Here is a 22,849-nt window from a genome sequence, read left to right on the forward strand (position 1 = left end):
ACTATTAGTAGTAGTACAGTAGTATATATTATTAGTAGTATTAGTATTGTTACTACCACTACTACTGAATATACAATCTTGACATCTTTTTCCCAGATTTTATTATTATTATTATTTTATAAAGTAAGTTCTCATAAGTTTACTTTAAAATTATAAACGTAACTCTAGCCCTACTTTTTGTATCCAGTTTCATATCCTTATTTTTGTATCCAGTTACCACCAGTATACAGCAGTTTCCTTCAGAGGGTAAAACCGTCTAAAACACATCAGCACAGCAACTCCTTATCCAAAGCGACATCCATTACCACATGATCCCAACAACAGGACTGAGAAAAGCCTCCCTCCTTGGAGCCTTTGACTCATAATGCTTACATAAGACTCAGCATAGGTAGAAACAGACTGTAGGGAAACCATCCCATGTTAAAAGCAGGGGATAATGCACTACTCTTCTGTCAGGGGAGGTCTGGGACAGTGCTGAACTCACTCTACATGACAGCTGTTGACTTGATTCATTCTTAATGTCAATTATGTTTGGGTGGGGTTGGACTGCATGCTGGACTGCTGGGGTCTGAAGGTGAGAGATCTCTGTCTGACAGCTTAATGTTACAAGGATTTTATGAATATTGTTACTTATTTCAAGTACAAACCCAGCAGGCAGCTACCATTAAGCAACTTACTGAAAATCTTCATAAATTACTCAAACTTTAATCTTGAGGCAGCAGGGTTGAGGTTTTAAACATTACATTTAACACTAGTTGCTATGCAACCATGCATTCAGTCCATGAAATTAGCCACTGACCCTTCACGAGTGCAAATTTTAGTGAGTTCTCGCCATAGAGAAAAAAATGTAAGTATTGTTAAAATCGTATATTATTATAATAATTACTACAAGTACAGCTGCAGGCAGCGATTACCAAGGTTCAAGCGGTTTAAGGCATTTAAGCACATATGAAAAAAGACACTATTTAACAAACCTGTAACCACAAAAGCAATGATTAAAAAAGCATTTTTGGCAAATCCAATGCTAATTTACCATAGAAATATTATGTTTTTTTAACATTTATGACTGTTATAGCACCAGCTGTGGTCCAATCCCCTTAAAATGTTGCATACTTGTTAAGAATCACCTGCTGCATGTGCTCAGTAGATTTTGTAGGCTTTATATTTATTTTGGGAAATTTGGACAGACCTCTTTTCTAAATGACCCTGTTATAGCTTTCCAAAGGGTAAATTTCCACTTTTTTTTTTTTTTTGGAAAATTATTGGCCTAGAGCAGGGGTCACCAAACTTGTTCCTGGAGGGCCGGTGTCCTGCAGAGTTGACCTCCAACTTTCCTCGACACATCTGCCTGGAAGTTTCAAGTATACCTAGTAAGACCTTGATTAGCTGGTTCAGGTGTGTTTAGATTAAGGTTGAAGCTAAACTCTCCAGGGACTCTGGTGACCCCTGGCCTAGAGAGTCCAGAGAATTGCACTGCAGTGTTTTTTTTTTTTTTTTTCCCCAGACTGAGCGAAAAACCTATTAACCTATAACCTTGTTCTAGAGGCAAAGTTGTAACAGGTGCTCAATCTTTGTCGGCCAATGGTGGCCATGTTTTTGAGATATGCGACCGTGCATACCGATTTTCATGTTGATAGGACAAATGGTTACGCAGTTATAGACATTTTTATGTTTGGTGGAGATATCTCATTCTGTCTATAAGCATTTTACTAAAAGTGGCCCCACCACTTGCAAATGTTTTGGCGCCCCTTTGAGGCAGTGACTTGAAAGTTCAACTTTTTTTTTTTTTTTTTTTTTTTTTTTGATAATTATTGATATTCACTCTGCAAAGAATCTTTCTGCACTGGTTTGGTTCTGATTGAGCAAAAAACTTAGGGCTGGTTTGCAAAAGTTGTTTTTTCCCCAAAAATTTTGCCAGACTTACGAACAAATCTGAGATGCATGTTTTGTCCACCGTAAGTCAAATATTCCAACGACATAAGACACTTGAGCCCGCAACTGACTGCTTAGGATTTATGAGTGATTTCGTACTTTTGATCGCTGTAGCGTCCCCGTCAGGCCTTGGTCACAATGTAGGTGGTGTGATTACTACCATCTACTAAATGCAGTTTAAATGCAGCTTCAAAGGGGTCTAAACAATCCCAGCCGAAGGTCTCATCTAGCAAAACGATCAGTTATTTTCTAATATATATATTTATATACGTTTTAACCCCAAACGCTAATTTTGTCCAGCTCTGCGTGAACTCTGTGTTCCGAATCTTCAAAATTGTCCTATATCACTGTTTTACCTTTTTTGTAAAGGGTATTTGACGTTCTGTGCATTGCAATTGTAATTTTCAGAAAATAACTGATCGTTTCGCTAGATAAGACCCTTCTTACTCAGCTGGGATTGTTTAGAGCCCTCTGAAGCTGCATTTAAACTGAATTTTGGAAGTAAAAAATTGGGGGCACCATAGACGTCCATTACATGGAGAGAAATTCTGAAATGTTTTCCTTAAAAAACAATTTCTTTACGACTGAAGAAAGAGAGACATGAACATCTTGGATGACAAGGGGGTGAGTACATTATCTTAAAATTTTTGTTCTGGAAGTGAACTATTGACTCTTGTCATTACAACCATTAAAAAACTTGGCGGAATGTATGTGACCATTGCATCTGTTGTTCGTAAAATTCCATAACTGGTAATTGCTTGTTTTGCCTTATGTGTTGACTGGCCGTGAGCCTTGAAGAAACTGTTTATTTGTATTTGTTTACAGACCGTTGAATGTAACTGTGCAATACAGCATATTTAAAAAAGTTTGGCTATTTGTTGTGAAAACCAATTTCAGGTTTGGGCTCTAAATTTAACAGTGGCGGTCAGGTCAGATGATCTCAGGTGCGGGTCGGTTTCGGGCTTCAATTTAAAGCCTGTGCAGACTTCTAACAGACATGTGCTAATTGCCATTGGCCTGTGGATTTGTTGGTTGAAGTACAACTTTTTGGCCCAGAGAAAGACGACGTGAGGAGACAACAGTCTGATTTCATCACTGCTAGTTCTTTGATGTTGGCTTTGTTTGTCACAGCCTTAAGGAAACATACCGAGTTTCAGTGTAATATGCAAAGCTTTGCCAAAACAGTTTAATTTCCTGCCTGGTTTTCTCTCTGTCAACTTGTTGACAAGCTGCTGTGTTACATGTGAATTTGGTAAGGATCCCATGAACACCACAGGGGTAGTTTTACCCTGTTATGTACATTTTACTCTGCATGGCCCAGGAGATCTTAAGGCAACAGTTCACCCACAAATTAATGATTTACTCACCCTTAAGCAATCCTAGGTGTACATGACTTTCTTCTTTCAGACTAATACAACTGGAGTTATATAAAAAAAAAAAAATAAAAATAAAAATGTCCTGGCTCTTTCAAGCTTTATAATGGCAGTGAATAGGTGGTGTATGGGTGGCCAAAAAAACAGCATCATACATCATAAAAAGTGCTCCACACAGCTTTGGGGGTTAATAACGGCCTTCTAAGGCAAATCGATATGATTGTGTAAGAAAAATATCCATATTTAAAACTTTATAAACCGTAATCTCTAACTTCCGCTAACTGTCATACGCAAATTCATGAGAGAGTGCCATTCTGGTGGATGATGCCGGATGGAGGCCTAGCGTAAGATCCGGTGAGAATATTCTAGTTTCATGAGAACCACGTTTTGTTTACAGCAAAAGAAAACCAATCTCCTCTTGGCTTATATCAAAATCCTCCAACATTTTTCTTTACAAATCCTGATTTTGTACTCCTAAGTTGTGAACAGTGTTCCACCTACGTCCTACGTCATTCGCTAAGCGCACGTACGACAGTTAGCAGTTAAAGTTTTAAAGATGGATATTTTTCTTACAAAAACGCATCGATTCGCTCCAATGTGGAGCACTTTTTATGATGGATGGACAGATGCACTTTGAACTTCTTTCTTACTGGCATTATAAAGGTTGTAAGAGTCAGACTATTTTTAAAATTAACTCCGAATGTATTCGTCCGAAGGAAGAAAGCCATATACACCTTGTATGGCTTGAGGGTGAGTAAATCATGCGGTAATTTTCAGTTTTGGGTGAACTACTCCTTAAAGAGAACAGAGACTTTTAAATTAAACTTTTTAAAACACTTTTTAAATGTAAAGACAAAATAAGAAAGAAAATACATATCAAACGCTAAAAAAAAAAAAAAAAAAAAATATAAAAAAAAAAAAAAAAAAACATACATATATATACATATATATACACATACACACACACACACACATATATATATATATATATATATATATATACACACACACACACATATATACACATACATACAGTACTGTGCAAAAGTCTTTTGGGTTTTTGCTCTGCCAATTAAATTTTGACTTTAAAATTCATAAAAGTGTGGTCAGTCCATACCTTGCCCTTGGGCGGTTGTGTGTAAGCTTTCAGACGAAGGCGGAGGTCATGCGCAGTGTCCATCAGATACTGTGAGGAGCGAATCAAGATCTCATCAACCGGACCGGCTGTAGGCCAGCAAGCCTTCATTATGGAACTGCTCTGTATGGAGAGAAAATAAAGCAAGTGTTAACTGTGCTGCTCTATTAAAGATTTGTTTAATTTGTGTTTCTACTGAATTTCAAAAAATTGTTGAAATCAAATAAGGGACAATGTATAGTCAGCCAGTTATTATCAGCTGTTTACAACATTACAATTCTACTGCATTAATTAAAACAATTTTTAAACATAATATGTTAAACATAACTCTTTATTTTGTGGAATCCTAAATATGTATGAATGCATACATTTCCCCAAAATAATAGTATTAAAAACTAGGAATATTTAGGAATATTCCTCTTACAACAATTAACTGAATGTCAAATTTACAATATTGTCAAAAGTATGACATTGCCGCATGATTGCAACCGTTGCATACTGTTTCGGATTTGTGCCTTTGAAACAAACAAATGGAACATCAAGAACTCTTTTATGTGTGGAGAATGCCATTTACTGTAGTTCCTCAATAGTATGATTGGCTGTGAAATGTTATGGTGTAGGAGTAAGCAGGCAATTCCTTAGTGGAAAGCTATCCTTCAGCGTAGAGGGGGTCTCACCTTCCCCAGCAGGGACCAGGTGTGTTCACACAGGTGGGGGCAGATGGGAGCCAGCAGAAGTGTTTGGTTCTCGATAAACTGGAACACAAGATCCCTGTGCATGCCTTCGATGGCCAGCTCCCTGTATTTATCCTTGGCAGCCTTAAAAAAAAAAAAAAAAAAAAAAAGCAAGAAGTTGTTTATTATACATAGTCTATATGCTATAGTTTTCTGACAAATATCACAGAATGACACAATTACATGCAATTGCCTTAAGTCTACAAATGTGTTGTTGTTCTTTTTTATGAACATTACTAGCGTAAATATAACTGCTCTATATGTCTCCAACTCATGCTTATTAAGCCAACGGATGTTATTGTGAAGGATGGCGGATGTAATAGCGTATGTGTTACCTGGAACTCAAAGAAGCCGCTCTTTAACGCCTCCTTGTACATCATTCTCTCATAGTGCTGCTCTGTTTTAATGATGCTGGAATTCATTTCACTGCAGACAGACACATATAATCATTAATTCATTAAAAAATAAAGACCCCTTTACACAATAAAACTGCCTTCATTTTTCAGTCAAAAAAAAATCTAAACAATTAGGACTGAATTAATGAATATTCTATACATACACTACAATACACTTCTTTTTTTAATTAATTTAAAATGTAATTTATTCCAAGTGATGGCAAAGTTGAATTTTCAGCATCATAAGTCTTTAGTGTCACATGATCCTTCAGAAACCATTCTAATATACTGATTTGCTGTTCATATTTTTATAGAAACCTTGATTCATTTGTTCAGGATTCTTTTATAAACGGAAAGTTTAAAAGAACAGCATTTACTTCAAATATCAATCTTTTTTTTAAATGATCAATGTTTTTTTTTTTTTTTTTAAATCTTACTGAACCCCAAACTTTGAATTGCAGTGAACCTAACCCTTTTTTACTGTCTTTACTTATCTATTACTTCAACAGTACACTTTTATTATTGTTATTATACCACAATATAATATTTTATATTCAATATATTACTGCAAGGAGATAAGTTAATTTTACATGAATGCCCATTTTGTGAATAGACCTTCTGTCAGAACTTTATGTTACCTAATAAATACTCTGTCATTAAATGTGTCCGCTGGTCCGGTCCTCAGGTTGTTCTGATTGGCAATCATCTCTTTCACCCATTCCACCCATGTAAAGAGACGCAATATTCCTGCATCTGCCATGGCCTCGACAAAGTTCGCATCCTCCACCGTGTCCCCTGCATCAGCCAGAGCCAAACGCATACCTACAACACAGACAGAGACACAGAAACAAGTTGGCATGAGTTTAATGTGGTAATGGTTTTTAATGGTATTTACGTTCATACACTTCACATTTAAAAAGACGTATATACTATTTTGAAGGAAAAAAGTTAGACTTCACATGCATAAGGATTAAATCTATTCCTGCTGCAGTAGGAGCCAGAGCGCATGTAAAGTATTTGCCCTTCAAATGAGCCGGTATTTATGGAGGACTTACCATCTGCTGAAAACTTGGCAATGGCTTGACTCAAAGTGAGAAAGTTGCCAGTGGATTTGGACATCTGGTGGGTATAAACACCTAATTAGACGACTGAAAAGGACCATCCACAACATGTGTGTTCATAAACACAGAATAACAAACTACAACTATTTTGTTAATTGCAAGCCAACTGAAAAAATAAAACAAAAATATGACTAAAAAAAATTGTCATTTAGAAATGTTGCCTTGACAGCTAACTGGAAAAAAAAATGTTTAAGTACTAAAATTAATAAAACTGAAATAAAAACAGTTAAAGCCAAAAATGTTTAAAACAACAACAAAAACACATAGCTACAACTTCAATAAAAATAAAAACTAATCATATTAAATAAGTTCAAAATCAAAATGTTAGTAAATAATAGTTTGGTAATTTATGGACTTTTTATTAAGAGATTTGTAAAGAAATTTGTAAAGAAATTCCCAGAAATGTGGTCCTCACTTTCACTGAAGCACATTTTGTTCTATTTTAGCTAAGATTAGAGCAAACTCAGTGTATGTTTTCCTCAAATGAAAGACAGAAGGGGAATATCAACTCACCTTTTCAGAGTTTAGCAAAAGATGACCATTGGCACGTACTGCTTTTGGCCATTTGCCACTATTAAAAAAAAATAATAAATAAAAAATACAAATAAAACAAAAATACAAAAAGTGTTAAAATGTGTAGCAATGCAAATTTCCATCAGGGTGACAAGCTGAAATTAAACTTCAATATTACTTTTTCATCCCAGTTAATATCAAAAAATTGCACTTCATCTTTACATTAAGTAGTAATGGTTATGTCATAGGAATTACAACAATGAAGGGGAATGAAATGGAGGGGAGGTTGAGATACACAAGAAAAATGTGCTTTACATTGCAATACATTACTTTTTGTAATGTAAACTACATTTTCTTATAAATAAGCAAACAGCAATGTACCTGTCATTGGACCACATGGCTACATGATTGTAGAGGTAATAGGAGAGGTGGTTTGGCACCAGGTCTTTCCCTGATACTCTCACGTCTACAGGGTACCAGAACTCAAACTCCCTCCTGAGCTTCTGCAGGTGTTCCTCTGGGATGTCCGTCTTTGGAAGAGGTGCTGTTTTGAAGAAGATGTAATCCCACACGTCCCTCGTCATTTGCTCTGGTCTAAAGGGAGGAAATGTGTTTTTCTGTATCACTTTTTGTGGATTACTATTTTTACTCAAGTAACTATGAATGTGTGGCAGTATATTGAGATGGTCAGGAATATCATGTCATTTTTGCTCTCAATTTGATTCACAGTAAATTTGACCAATTTAATGTAAAGTTTACCTATTAATTCTCAAAAATTCTATTTCATTTAATAGCATATATTCCATGGATTTATCATCTGAACACTGTGGGGTTGTTAAATGCAAGAAGATATTTGGGTACATGTACATTTTACTTTTTTGTAAACTCTATTGTATTGTTAGAATGGCCGAGGATCAGTGATCTCCATGTAAAACTGATCGTGCAGAGCAAACCGTAAGTTGTAGGGTAGGGCTGCACGATTATGACAAAAATCATAACTGTCGATTATTCCCTTGAAATTGTAATTGCGATTATTAATTAAGATTATTTAATTTACATTGAATGATGTTTTGAATAGCTTTATACCATTGTTTGAAGCAACTGCATGCCCAATTAATATATCGTTTTTTTCTTTAAATATAAAAAAGTAAAAACTTAAAAAATAAAACAATGAAAAAAAAAAAAAAAAAAAACTAAAAAAACCTAAGACAACAAGTAGGAAAAATACAAACACTCTCTCTCTCTCTCTCTCTCTCACACACACACACACCTCCACACATCTTAAGAAAGCAGAACAATATAAGTAGATTTTGATTAATTGTGGCATCTGTAATTGTAATCATGATTAGAAATTTGATTAATTGTGCAGCCCTATTGTAGAGACTTGAAACTTGGAGAGATGGTACTGACATCATCTACGTCACCACGGTTTGCACCAATCGGCCTGACGGGGGCGCTGTAGTAAACAAATGTACGAAATCGCTCATAACGCATGCCTCAGATTTGATCGTGAGCCTGCGAAATTTACGGGTATTTTGGAATTTTTGAAAAATCTACTTTTGCAGACTAGTCCTACGTTTTTCGCCCAATCAGAACCAAGAGACACTTTTAGTAAAATGCATATAACTCCTGAACGGAATGAGATATCGCCAAACTCAGCACACTTATGTAAAAGCTCACTCTGAGGGCACAGGACATAAAAATTGTGGAGCTTGGCCACTTGGTGGCCTTATAAGAGGGAAAAACTATTAAAATGGCTATAACTATGCAACCATTTGCGCTATCAACATGAAAATTGCTGTGCACGGTCTTGGTTCAAAGTGCCATAAGGACGTTTGTGTATGTCAAACATGGCCACCACTGTCCAATGAAGTTTCAGAACCTATTAGACAATGTTATCGGAGGTCGATCGGAATAAAAGTTGGTGGGCCTGTTTGAGTCATGGCCCCAAAGGTCTGAGAGAAATTTGAAAGAAATTGCCACTGGAGGGCAATATCACATTTTTAAAGGGCAAAAAAGTTGTATATCGCACAGGATACCCCTATCCAATGACAGAACTCCTAATTCCAGACAACAGTGCCTCTAGAACCACTGCTGTCAATCAAATCTTTTGTTAAATGATTGAGAAGATGTAAAAAAAAAAAAAATTACTTTTGCAAACTAGTCCTAAGTTTTTCGCTCAATCTGGAAAAAAACACAGCAGTATAATACACTAATGGAAATTTGAAATTTACGCTTTGGGACTTTATAACGGGGTTGTTTAGAAAAGGGGCCTGCCCAAATTGACCCAAAATCCTATAAAGCCTAAAGAAAAACTCAAAACTTCATGAAACCTGGGAGCACATGTGACAGGTGATTCTAAACAAGCATGCAAAGTTTTAAACAGTCATAAACGTTTAAAAAAAATAATAATAAAAAAAAAAAAAAAAAAAAATAATAATAATAATAATATTTATATGGTAAATTACATGGATTTGCCAAAAATGCTTTTTTAAATAACTGATTTAGGTGGTTACAGGCTTGCTAAATAATGTATTTTTTTTTATATGTGCTTAAAAATGCCTTAAAATGCTTGAACGTGTATGTATATATATATATATATATATATATATATATGTAAGTATATTTTATATATTTTAACTTGTTAAATTCATTTTTATTTTTTATGTTGTCAAAATTAAGATAGGTTGATATAAAAAGTTCACATGTAAAATGTATTTTTAATCATTTTACTAAATCCTAAAGAGTCCTAAAGTGATTATTAGTATTTTTTGTAAGCCAACCCATAAGTTACCATCAGGCTGGATCTCTCAACAAAAAAAAACAAAAAAAAAAAACTAATTTTGGATTTTTCTACAGGTTTCTGGATTATTGCAACAAAAAAAATGATTATTATATGCTTTTCTTTACAAATAACAAAATGTTTATGAATTTTAAAGGAAAGATATAACCGGCACAAAAGCTACATAGGCTACATAGAAGAACAACATAAAAGAAACACAGCAAAGTCGCATGACTTCAATATAATATAATATAAAGGTTTTTCTATTAAAAGGTGCACCAAGCTATTTTTGAAAAACACTGCTGTAAGAGTTGTGTCTTGTAATGATAGAGAGAAGAGAGCTCTCAATTTGAGTGCACAGGACAGATATTAGCAGATTAACTACAGATAGAGAAATGGAAGACTACCAAAAAAAAAAAAAAAAAGGGAAGAAAATATCGGAGGAACAAAACGTTAAAAAGAATTATGATCAGGCAAGAGGTAGAACTGGCTTAAATATCGGAGCAGCCTTCCAGAGGTGAAGAGAACTCAAGGAGTGAGAAGGCGTGGAATCGGACACCGGGGTTGCATTGTTTCTTTTTGATAAGTGAGTAATGTTGATTTTGCATTGTTTCACTCAACTTATCTGTGTTGGCTTTTGTTTGAATATGCTTGTGTGGCATCTTCACTTGTTTCCGTGATCGCCATTATGCCAGGTTTATGTACGCTCATGTAGGGCGGAGATATCAAAATAGGGGCGAGGTCCTGTTGGGGTATGGGTCTGTTTGTTTTGATGCTTTCAAATGTCAGCATCATTTAGCAAAAATCACTTTTACACCTTTAATCTATTAGTTTGCATTTGCTTAATGAACATCTATTTTGACAAATTATATTTTTTCCGGCATTCCAAAATGAATCCCACATTTATGTGACGGATGAGGGATATATATGTCACTCCTAATGTCACTCTGGCTGTTGGCAGCGTGAAAAATAAAACTTTTATTCAAATTCAGAATGTACTATATATATATATATATATATATATATATATATATATATATATATATATATATATATACACACAGCTTTTAACCAAAAAGCCATTCAAAAAAACTATTGCTTTCAGGATAATGGATCCAGAAGTGCTAAAATGCTAATTTCTGGGTTTTGGCCTACAAAAACTGTCATCCCTGCAGCACTTTGTTTAATCTTTAAAGTGATTCAGTGCCTTCCTGCCCGATGCTGGTGGCAAAATTGTCAAGGGTTCAGCTGAATAGCTGAGGAAAATGGGAATGATCTGCATAAAATATGAAAAGCACTCTGAATTCCAAATTATCATTTTCAAATGACCATCAACCACCTTTCCTCGTTTTCCTGTTTAACTCATGTTTAGCGTTCAAAACCTTGCATTATGTAAATGTGGTCTAAAGAATTGTCTTGTTTATTCTATAATTCACATCGTTTTGCATTTTTTTAACTGTCCTAGTTTTTCTGAAAAAGCAATACCTGATTCCCAGTGGCGAGGGTCCTTGTCCGTTGAGGACTCCTCCCTGGAGAAGATGTGCCACGGTGTAGTAAGCCATATAGATGGTGGAGTCCGACAGGGACTCAATGAGCCATTGTTCATCCCATGGCAACCGGGTTCCTATGGGAACCAAACACATAAAAGAACTCCAAAATCAAAGGTTCCCTCCAAGGAATAGAACGAAAATTGCTGATGGTATCGCTGAGTGGTTTGGGGGCAAGGGAGGAGCGAGGAATAAGAGTATTACAAAAGAAATAGAGATGAGCCTTGTCCTTACAAAAAGACTTTGATTAAGATAAGCTTCACACAAAGGAGGTCATCTGAGGTAATTTCAAAAGGATGTGTGCAAAGAAAACTTTGCGCAGTTTCCCTAACTATTACAAACTATTATTTATGTGTTGCAGAAAAAAGTTGCAACAAAACTTGTTAATGCTAGTGACACAGATAAGCCGGTCTTACCCAACCCATAGGTTCTGGAACAAGCATGCTCCTGAAGCCAATCCAATGTTGCTTCAAAGTTCTTCCTGGTTTCGTCACAGAACCTGGAGAGCAAGTATTCACACATTCACAGACCTCTCCACCAATAACAGTGCCACACAGCAACTTGACAATTTCCACTACAATCTCCCAATGACACAAAGTGTGAGACTTACGTCTCCAGAGCCTCCAGGACGCCCATGGCTTGTTTCTTCCATTCCTCATTGCCATAATCCAGATACCTGAAAGATAAAGAGCCCAGTCACTGCCTGACAAGTCAAATCGATCAGGGACGCCTCAAGGCAAGTCACTGTGACAAAAAAGGACTAAAACCCCCAAAGATCACAAGGATAGGGCATGATTTGATTGAAGAGGAAGTGAATATACTACAAGACAGTAGCGGATGTTATCATGCCTTCAGAGATAAAATAGTATGTTGAATCTATCTGAGAGTGTTTTCTGCACTGACCATTGATCACACAAGGCCACAACACATTCGTCTGCAGACCGAGATAACACCTGCTTCTCCGGCTCCATGTAGATCATCGCCTCACCCTAAAAAAAAAATGTATCAAAATAGGGTTAGACTGTTTTCATACTTCATTTTAAAAAATATATATATAAATCTTGAGCTGGGAATTTATGTTCAGTCATATATCTGTATCACATACGATATACAAAGTTCTAAGGGCTCATGATGAAAAACCTGTTTTACACAATCTACTACAAGCCTTTTGTCATCTGATTGATTGATTACACTTTTTTAGTAAGTAAAAGGCCTTTTAGTATAACTCTAAAAACATCTACCTTCAGCTTTTTGAAATATTTAATGATTTGCATACAGTAAATGTAGAAAAACTTTTTATTGTTGTAGTAATATTTTAAAGGGGTGCCAAGTTCACTTTTATATGTTGTTTGAACATTAATGTCTGTTTATCACTGCATGTACAAATCTACCCTATAATGATGAAAATCCATGCAGTGACTTTTAATTAATCTGTAAAAATAATATTCCCTTTTTCAAGCCATTCTCGGATGCCTGTCGTTGTGGCGTCACACCCACAGAGGACGCTCCTACAATAGTTGATTGACATGAGTGTTTGACCTCAGATCAGCTGCAACAGTCCACCCTCTTTGTTTCGATGCCGGAGCAGGGATGTAAGTTAGACAAGAATATCTCTGATTGAGCGATTGAGGTGTTGTGTTGAAATAATCTGGATGTAATAATGAACGTAGTGGTCGTCATTTACTCCTGACATCTGAGCCGCTGAAGATGCAGTAGATTACGTTTGTTTGTGAAGGGAATGCGTCTATGTTTGCGCGAATCGTTCGTATCCAGCTTCACTTACAACAGAAGTGAGTATAAGGGTTTTTTTTATGAATCTTTGCGATCGTCTTTCCTAATAATGTGCTAGTTAGCAAGTTTAGCGGCTAAATAAGTAAACAGGCTCGTCGCTCCACAGAGAGAAGAGAGGGGTGGGGCGAGCAGAGCTCATTTGCATTTAAAGCAGCCTCGACCAGAATGAGATGATTTTTGAAGAGCTGATTTTGACAAGGTAAAAAGGGTGTGGTTTTACACAACCACTTAGAATTTTTAACCAAAGTATATTATAGACTTTTCATTAAAACCCTAAAGAATCATATCAACTTGTGGAAAATGGGCATCCGATGAGCCCTTTAAGATGAACACTTGGACTGAAACAACTTAGGTTTACTTGATTATACAAAACAAAATAGTTTAGAAAAACTGTTACAATATTTGCATCAAATAAGATAGATCAGGCTTTACAGGAATGTTAATTAGTATGTTTATTTTTTTAATCATCATTGTATTGCATTGAACTATAGGTTTTGCTGTCCACAATAAAATTAGCTTTGAGCAAAACAAACGTAGCATTTAAATACCATCTCACTAAGATAATATTGAGAGCGACAACTAATAATGTATCAGAAAACAGTTTTACCACTATTTTTGTTTCTATATTTCATCATTATCTTTTAGTTAACTGGATTTCGGTTTTGTAAGACTGAACTGTAATTGGACTGCAAGTCTCCAAATTATATTAACATTTAGTATTTATTTCACTATTAAACATCATTTACGCACTTACACTTCTGTGGAAATTAATATGCCATCTAATAATTCCAATAACATGCAATTTAAAATGAACTTTTTAATGATTTGCTTGTTACTTTTCTGACAATGCTTAATCATTATTATTATTCTTCTTTACATTGCAGGCGATCAGAATTTCATCTTTGTTTTTGGCCATATACATAATCTGCAATTACACCAAATTGCATATTTCTGCTCAGTTTGGACCTAATGAATAATTTTGCTTTTTTTTTTTTTGGACTTTTTTTATTTTGTCTAAACTGTTAAAAAAAAATCTGAATATTTGAATATGCTCCACCAACCTTCTCCACCATCATCTTCTGTATGGGTTTCTTAACATCCTGGACCTTCTGTCCCTTGAAACCTTCCACTAACATGATCTAACAAAACAAAGTTCAGTACAGTTGATCAGATGTTCCCATGTCCTTACATGCATTTGTCTATGGTACTACTGTGTATTAGGGATGAAATTTATGAATTTATGATGAATATATGGGTCTTACCCCCTCATAAAAGCCCTTGAGGTAGACCTTCTCTTTGGCCTCAGCCAGTTTATCCCTGTCATTCTGGCTTTGGATCTTTAGTTCATCACAGACCAGAGGAGCCGACAGGTTCCCATATCCTGGAATATCAATGATGGGTACCTGGTAGAATAGAAAACCACTAGCCACTTTAGACAAACAGAATCTAGAATGTTTTGAAAAATATAATTAATAATGATAACAGTAATCTGACAGCCTCAGCAGGGCAAATGGCCTTTTTTATAAAGCTGTCAATCACTCATGCTGTAGTTCACATTGTAAACCCAGACTTCACAGTAAGAAAGACAAATAAATTACAGCCACTTTCTGGAAATAGCATGGAAACCAGTGTTTGATAATCTATTCTAGACCACAAAAAAACATTAATAATTCTAACATGTGATTCAAAATAAACTCTAATGTAATGACTTGACTGATTTGTTACTTAAGTAACTTTTAAAAACAAATTTTAAAGAATTAATTAATTGCTGGTTATTATTTTTTTTAAATAAAATGAAAGACTACATGCATACAAAAGTTGATAGACTCCCTTTTGATTTATGTTCTCCAATTAAAAACATTAGACTTTGTCATTTTATTTTGCCTACTGCTAATATTAATGCTGCTGTTGTAAAAGCATGCCATGTTTTTATTTATTAGTCAGAGAAAAAATAAAACATTATTAAATAACATTATATTTACTTTTTTTTTTTTTCTTAAATTGTGCAGCCCTACTCAAAAGTAAGGAAGTTCAGATTTTTACTAGCCTTGATATATAAATTTAACTATATATTTAAATGTAAAACTTGATATAGATTAATAATAAAGTATATTTTGCACATGTATTGCTAATATTTATATTAATTTTACATTTAAATATTATTTATTATTAAATGCAGCCGTGGAACTCTCTTAAACCACCACTGCGACACCAGCTTTTCTCTTTTTTGAGTCTTAAATGGGGTCTTTATAAATGCTTCTTACCGGCTCAAACGGTAGAACCATATAATCTTGAATTCCATACTTCTCTCTCAAAGCCTAAAAGAAAGAAAAAAAAAACACTTTCAGGCATTTTTGTACAACATACATTTATCTTATCTGAAATACAGTTATCTTTCTGGGAATTTCCCTCGCTGAAGGAACCCAAACAAAATCGAATCAAGAAAAGAAAATGAAATGCCATAAAACAAATACAACACCTGTTTCTTTTTAATGTCCCTCAGAGCGGCGATATCATCAGGCGCATCTGATGGAACACTGGTGACAACTCCAGTTCCTGTGATGACAAATTAGATTTCAGCAAACTCCCATTAAAAAGTATCTTACTTTAAATGCTCCACCTCACAGTCAAACAACAAGAGATCGATATTAAAATTTCTGACAAACCAATTTGGGGACAGCCCTTTCAGGGTGAAAACAGGGGCCCAGGGTATAAGAAAAAGAATAAGTGACGAATCACATTAGGTGAGGAGCAGTTTGCGTTTGGAGTAATGTAGTCTGCGCAGCCTGAGGAAACATCCATTATGGGTATTTCCATATTCCATTTGTCCTAGCTTCACTGTGCTCTGCAATGACTAACACCGTTTTCACTTTGGCTATTAAAACCATACGGTATTGCCCTGCAGCTCGTTGAGAGATGCATCTTGTCTGTGCAGGGGTAATGTGATGCAACGATATTATGGGCTGGCATCAGGTACCTTTGTCTTCTTTAATGGTGAGCATTGGCAGGGCATAAATGGTCTTGTATGAGGTGAGGGGGGCGCTCAACGCACAGCCGAGGATGTCCTGGAAAAATGGGAGAGGGAGACTGTAAAGGAGCAGTGTGCATAAACTTGATTCACTGTAAAGTGTGCATAAACTTGATTCAGTTTGTGAATGAAACTGTGCAATTTAACTGAAAATTACTGAAATAATTATATAATAAAAAATATATTATTTTTTGTAGTTAACACATTTTTTTTCGTTCTGTTTAAATAAAGAAAACAAGCTAAAATTACTATTATTTTATAATATATCAGTGAATTTTAGAAAACAATGTTACATTTCACCTCCCCTAGGGCCCTATGAAATCCGTTTTATTTTTTCCCAAATTCCGTTTTATTTTTTTTCCAAATTCCATTTTTTCCATTTTAATTTTTCTGGATTCCGTTTTTTTCAGTTTTAATTTTTCTCAACTCCTTTTTAATGGTAAATTAATTTTTATTAATCAAAGAGCATGTTTAATTAATTAAAATCATGAAACGTATACAATTTCACATCAATTTAATAAAGGTTTAACAAAAATTACATGTTTAGGGCCCTATAAAATGTTTTATTTTTTCTCACCATGTTTTATTGTTATCAAATTCTGTATTTTTGCATGTCTAATTATTTGAATGCATACTTCATTTATTTAAATTTATTCTTAAAATAGCCTTATAAAAGTTTTTTTTTTTTTTTTTTCAGAAATTGTGCTGTGTATTTAAAATATTCTGGTTATCAAAAGGAGGCATAAAACATTCATTTCATTTATATTTTAATTATTGAAAATTAAGCAAACTTTTTTTTTTTTTTTTTTTTTTTGCAAACAAAGGGGAATTTACTATTAAAATTAAAACATGGAAATAATTTTGTGTGATTATACCCTAAAATAATGTTTGTTTCATTTTAGTAGTAGTAATAGTAGTAATATATTTCTGGCACAATGTCTTCAAGTTAAACCGGATTTTTATTTTGATGGGTTGCCGTGTCTACCTTTACATTTCTGTGCGTATATGACATGACGCTAGTTTTCCTAAAATGGAACGGTCAAATGCTGAAATCACTGCGAGCGTCATGCGCGCTTCAGTGTGTGTAGTAAACAAAAATGCTCGTCTGCTCCATTCATTAAAACAGAGACACACAGAACATGCAGGATTCACATTTAAATGGTATTTTTGCGGCATAATATTTACAGATACTAATTCATATTGAGGTTTGATTTAAGTGTAATGACCTACATTATTCAGTAAATTCCATTTTTATGACTGGATTCTGCTATCTGTCCGCATCGCGGAAGTCATAGGGCCCTACTCCCCCAAAAATTAATAAATAAATAAAACATTTAAAATAAATCAGATATTGCCTATTTTTAAGTCATAAATGTTTTACATTGTGACATTATTTTCAAGACAAGCACTGGACGACAAAAACATAGGTCACTGATTATGATTTTACCTTTTTAACTTCAGCTAGTGTGTAATGTTGTTATTTAAACAGCATCAACACCTACGCTTACCTCTACCCTAAACATAACCTTACAATATTAAAAATACAGTGCATGGTAGCATGATCTTGTAGGTAGCATTATTTTGTGTCAACACTGGATTCACCCAAATGCTTGTCCTGAAAGACGGAGCAGTTCCCACCCAGAAGCTGTTCCTTATGGGCCACAGCGTGCAAACATGTTTTATTCTTTGTTTATGCATTTTCCATTAAGATTACCTGTTAATTGTTTGTTGTAGCAAGGACGTAAACAAAGGGCAATGCCATCTGGCTCCGCTACCCAGTTAGCTAAATACCAATTCATACTTCTCTGTCAAACGCCTACAAATTTCTTATTAATCCCACCAGCAAACTTCGAATGTTGGTGTTTGTTGGCATTTATGTGATCAGTGTAAATTATTCTTTGATTAGAGTGTAAACTATCCTTGTTTAGCTATGGGCACACTAAATATAGTTCTGTATTTGATTTGGCCACTGTAAAAAGGCCATGGTTAGTCTTCATAATGGGCTTGTAGTTCTGGTGACAGATGTTTGGCTACTCTCGTTCTATAAAGACAAAACTAACGGTACTATACAGTCAGTAGCGATCATTGCAGATTTGCAGTCTGTAATCAAATAATTCCTCTAATGAGTGTAGTATCATTTGTTATAACGATTATATAAAAAAAACAAAAAAAACAAGGATATTTTGCAGTATAAAGCTTTGGGTCTGATTTAGGCTCAAAATGATAAAGCAATTTTGATGGCATTGTTACCACCACAACGGAGCACATGCAACTACCCGTAATGTTAAGGGCCGTGGCGATTCTGGACAACATGCACTAGGCATTTAGCGAATCACAACACACTAGGCCAGCTAACCAATCTGAGCCCATTGCGTATTTCTTCATAGAACCAGGAAGACAACAGACCGTTTTAAGAGAATGGAAAAAGCGATGCTGAATAAAGGTAAAACGTGTGAAAAATAATGCAAAGGATGAACACGTTACAGTACACCCCATAAACACAATCAAGCCTTCAAAATTAGACTGTCAACCACCCCTTTAATAAAATTGCTATGATCAATATAAAATAATAATAATAATAATATTACTTGAATTTAAAGAACATTATTACTCTTACATAACTAATATTTTCCTAATTTAACTCAATTTATACTGTCATAATGTTTTTTTTTTTTTTAGACACAAAACACAAGCACCGTGTTTTAGAGAAACAAACCTGGCCCATGATGTTCATGATCACAGGAACCACTCCATTCTCCTTGGTAAAGCCCTGGTAGGACATGTTCCTGGCTGACCGCTGGGTGCTGATGAACAGGTCACCGCTGGCTGTCTCAAACACAATGTACTTCATATCTGGCCGAATCCAGCAATTCGTCTGACCAAACATGGTTTCAGGCCTCAGAGTCGCAGCCACCAGAAAAATGTTCTTGCCTTTAAGGCCACTGAAAACATTTAGGAAACAAAGTTCAAACTTAATGGCTTACAAATACCATGCATGTTCTTGGTACCATGGTCATAGCATGACGTTCTTTAGAGTGCCATGATACATGATTGTACCTCAATTTTGCTGGGAAAGGCTCCACAATCTTCATCTTAATCAGGGTGTACTCTTGAGGACCAACCCCCTGTGATACAGAACGTTACTAGAGACACACATCCATCCATTTTTTGTAGCATTATTATTAAAAAAAAAAAAAAAAAAATTAAAAGAATTCAAATTTTTGCCCACCTCGCCTGTCTGTCTGTCATGATCCATGCAGGGCTGACCATCTTTGGGAGAGTAAATGGTATATCTGTAAGAGCAAAAATAACAAAACTAATTTAACAAATAAAGTTAAATGATTAAATACATAATACTAAATAATTACTAAAGTTACTAAGTTACTATAGTTCTTAAATTACTATAAGTACTAAATTACTATAGTTGCTAAAGGTAAAATAAAATAAAATAAAAATATTATTTTATGAATGTTTAGTTAGATATTTCTAAGAAATGTTAACTTTACTTAAAAAAAAAAAAAAAAAAGATTTTTAAGGTTTTAAGTGGTCTTTCTAAAAATACTGTCATTCATTAATTACAGGTTAACTGGAACTGTGCAGACACCAATAATTAAGGTGGAAGCTCCGGTTGATAATTAATTCATTGACCAATAGTGTTTAAAACCATTATATATTAACGAAAACAAAAACTCAATAGTTTACTCAAAGGTGACTAAAAACCCAAATTCTTGCAATAAGTTAAAATAAATAAATAATAAATAAATTACAGCAGAACCAAGAGAGAATGTTCACCTAACAGTAGTATTTGGTTCCCATTTGGTAATTTTTTTGGAACCATATATTAATGTTCTAGGAACATTCTTTTTTATTTATTTTACAAACCTAAAATAACATTCCCATAATGTTGCAGGAAAGATTTTTAGAGAAAACCTTTACGTTTCCTCATGATTACTTTAAGGTTTTACTTTTACAACCTAAAAATAGGCCGGTTATTTTTAGGTGTAATTTTTGATAACAACATGTGCTGTGTACAAACTTTGCTTTTCTCTCCCAAGGTTTTTAAATTCTCAGAAAATGAGAAAACTTCAGTGTCATAACTATTGGTATTGATTTATAGGTAAAAGTGTATTTCATTTTTTTTTTTTTACCATACCTCTTCCCAAACTTGATCTTTTTTCTGTCTTTCAGAGTGATGTACTGCCACCTCACAAAAGAGTCATAGAATGGGTTTACATCTGTCGTGATGAAGGAACGACGCCAGTCAGCCTACAACATTAAAGAGAAAAACTGCATTTACAAGATACAAAGTAACAGGTGGAATTACAACCGTTTAGGTGAACTCTCACTACCTTTAGACCCATTTTCTTCAGATCTTCTACAGCAAGAGGAGGGAAATAATCCAGCCAATGTTCAGCTTCAGCAAACTTCACGATTTCATCGTCCCGCAGCCCCAGAGACTTCATGATGTCCCACTGGAACTTGGAGCCTCCAGCCTTTGCTACAGCTTTGCTCTGCAAATGACATTCAATGACAACAATTAGTTTACAATTTTTACAATAGTTACAATTTCCTCGTAGCACACATTTACCTTCTTGCCCTTTGCCTTGTCCTTGATGATGACCTCATCGGTGGTCTTCTTCTGCTCTTCCTCCTCTTCACCTTCCTCAGGGAATTGGGGTGGGTTTCCATACAGCTCCATCTCTCTCTTCAGCTTGTCTGCACATGCCTGTTACACATAGACATAAAGCATTTATGTTGATTACAAATGTGTGCAGGTCTGAGGTGCAGAACTTTGGGAGTTTAATCCACTCACTTTGATGGGCATCCCAGTGCAGTGAAGACCAAATGGGAAAAGACAATGCTTTCCTTTCAGCCGCTGGTATCCCACTGCAAACTACAGAATATTGGAGATTATAATTTAATCATAAATTATATGACAAGATGTCTTTGATATCTTCTTTAATTAAATTTCTGACTCACCTCGCACTTCGACAGACAGAACGTATGTCCAAGGTGAAGTCTCCCATTCATGTATGGGTAAGGAAACGTAACCAAATACTTGTTCTTACTGGGTAAACAGACAAGAACGTATAACTAGTCATGAATATAATCTGTAAAACTTCAGAAAATGCATAAAAACAGACTCACTTCGTATCTTCCCCAACAGTGGTTGGAGCATCAATCTCAAAAACCTTGTCCTGCTCCCATTTCTGTTGAACCTCCTTTTCAATCTTCCTCAAGAAGTCAAGTTTTGCTGTTCCTTTGCGTTCCTGGACATCAGACGAAAATGTTTAGATCAGTTCATTGAACTTACATATGAAAAATATTTAAATAAACATATATATCTATACAACTTAAGCAGAGCATTATTAATATGTCAACGTTTGTTGCATATTGGGTATATTAGATATTGGTGCATTACATTATTTTTAAACTTTAATTATTTTAAACTTTAATATTTTAATATACATCTACTGTTTGGTTCAGCGCCATAGAATATGTTTATTATACAAACTGCCAGCTACCAAAACGGTGCTAGATTAGAACAGCAGTGATGCACATCAGCATCTCTGATTGACAGCTGTCATCTCTCTTCATACTACTTTGCCAACAACTTAATCCAACTTGCAAAAAAGTAACAACGTTATTGAGATCGCATTGACATTTGCTCCTACTTTTCGTTCAAGACTCAAAGAACATAAATAAACAAGGGCAACTGAACAAGAGACACATTTGCACGATGCTAGCTGCTAAAGAAAAGCCATGCTCCTCAATGGACCGGTTTATTTAATTTTTTTGGTATTTGAGATCAAGAAGTAGACAGTACTCTAAACCGCATGAAGTAAAGAGTGTGAACGATTAGACCGGCTTAAAATAAATAAAATGTACCGTCATTCTGATCTGTTCGCTATAACTTCAGCAGGATTTGTTGAAGAGAGAAACCCACGCTGCACTTGGCTGATGACACCGTACGGAAACGTCGCCGCCGGAAGAAGCTTTGTATTATGGGTAATGTAGTTTTTAGGGCCTTAGCACGCTTCCCCCGGTTAAAAGCACCGCGGTGTGCTTTTCTGGGGCAGATATATTATACCTGATCACTTGTAGAAGTCATAGCACAACTATCCAAGCCAAATGTAGTCACAATAATAATAATAATAATAATAATAGTAATAATTAAAAAAATGCGCTTTTATCATTTTTAATTTTAATTTACCGTATAATTATTGTTGTTGTTGCTGTTGGAGTGTGTAGTTTTTTTTTTTGTTTGTTTTTTTGTTGTTGTTGTTGTTGTTGTTTGTTTGTTTGTTTATTTATTTATTTATTTATTTATTTATTTATTTTTATTTTACGAACACCAAACATGACATAAACTATTCAATATTAAATAGGCTAACTCTAGTGTAAAATACATAAATAAAAAACTTAAAGTACATATTGATAAAGGAGCAAAACAACAAAAAAGCTCAAATAAAATAAATGAAATATAATAATATAACA

The 22,849-nt window shown here is 34.8% G+C and overlaps 1 protein-coding gene across 1 annotated transcript in view; it reads right to left on the reverse strand.

Annotated features, from left to right (window-relative positions):
• The window catches only part of lars1b (leucyl-tRNA synthetase 1b), a 28,977-nt gene extending 6,591 nt beyond the window's left edge, over positions 1–22,386 (reverse strand). Inside the window, exons 1-26 of the mRNA XM_051093633.1 lie at positions 22,241–22,386; positions 21,500–21,621; positions 21,332–21,419; positions 21,165–21,245; positions 20,940–21,077; positions 20,701–20,862; positions 20,505–20,617; positions 19,581–19,644; positions 19,409–19,476; positions 19,068–19,293; positions 16,301–16,388; positions 15,803–15,879; positions 15,588–15,641; positions 14,586–14,726; positions 14,385–14,462; positions 12,436–12,521; positions 12,143–12,208; positions 11,949–12,031; positions 11,471–11,609; positions 7,585–7,797; positions 7,204–7,261; positions 6,625–6,688; positions 6,208–6,391; positions 5,510–5,600; positions 5,118–5,258; positions 4,423–4,563 (exon numbers count right to left, since the gene is read on the reverse strand). Of these exons, the coding sequence (XP_050949590.1) occupies positions 4,423–4,563; positions 5,118–5,258; positions 5,510–5,600; positions 6,208–6,391; positions 6,625–6,688; positions 7,204–7,261; positions 7,585–7,797; positions 11,471–11,609; positions 11,949–12,031; positions 12,143–12,208; positions 12,436–12,521; positions 14,385–14,462; positions 14,586–14,726; positions 15,588–15,641; positions 15,803–15,879; positions 16,301–16,388; positions 19,068–19,293; positions 19,409–19,476; positions 19,581–19,644; positions 20,505–20,617; positions 20,701–20,862; positions 20,940–21,077; positions 21,165–21,245; positions 21,332–21,419; positions 21,500–21,621; positions 22,241–22,246 (2,772 nt within the window). The 5' untranslated portion in view covers positions 22,247–22,386. The remainder of the gene's footprint in view (positions 1–4,422; positions 4,564–5,117; positions 5,259–5,509; positions 5,601–6,207; positions 6,392–6,624; positions 6,689–7,203; positions 7,262–7,584; positions 7,798–11,470; positions 11,610–11,948; positions 12,032–12,142; positions 12,209–12,435; positions 12,522–14,384; positions 14,463–14,585; positions 14,727–15,587; positions 15,642–15,802; positions 15,880–16,300; positions 16,389–19,067; positions 19,294–19,408; positions 19,477–19,580; positions 19,645–20,504; positions 20,618–20,700; positions 20,863–20,939; positions 21,078–21,164; positions 21,246–21,331; positions 21,420–21,499; positions 21,622–22,240) is intronic.
• Positions 22,387–22,849: the final 463 nt, after the last annotated feature.

Source organism: Labeo rohita, chromosome 21, assembly GCF_022985175.1.
Source record: "Labeo rohita strain BAU-BD-2019 chromosome 21, IGBB_LRoh.1.0, whole genome shotgun sequence".
NCBI classification, from domain to species: Eukaryota; Metazoa; Chordata; class Actinopteri; order Cypriniformes; family Cyprinidae; genus Labeo; species Labeo rohita.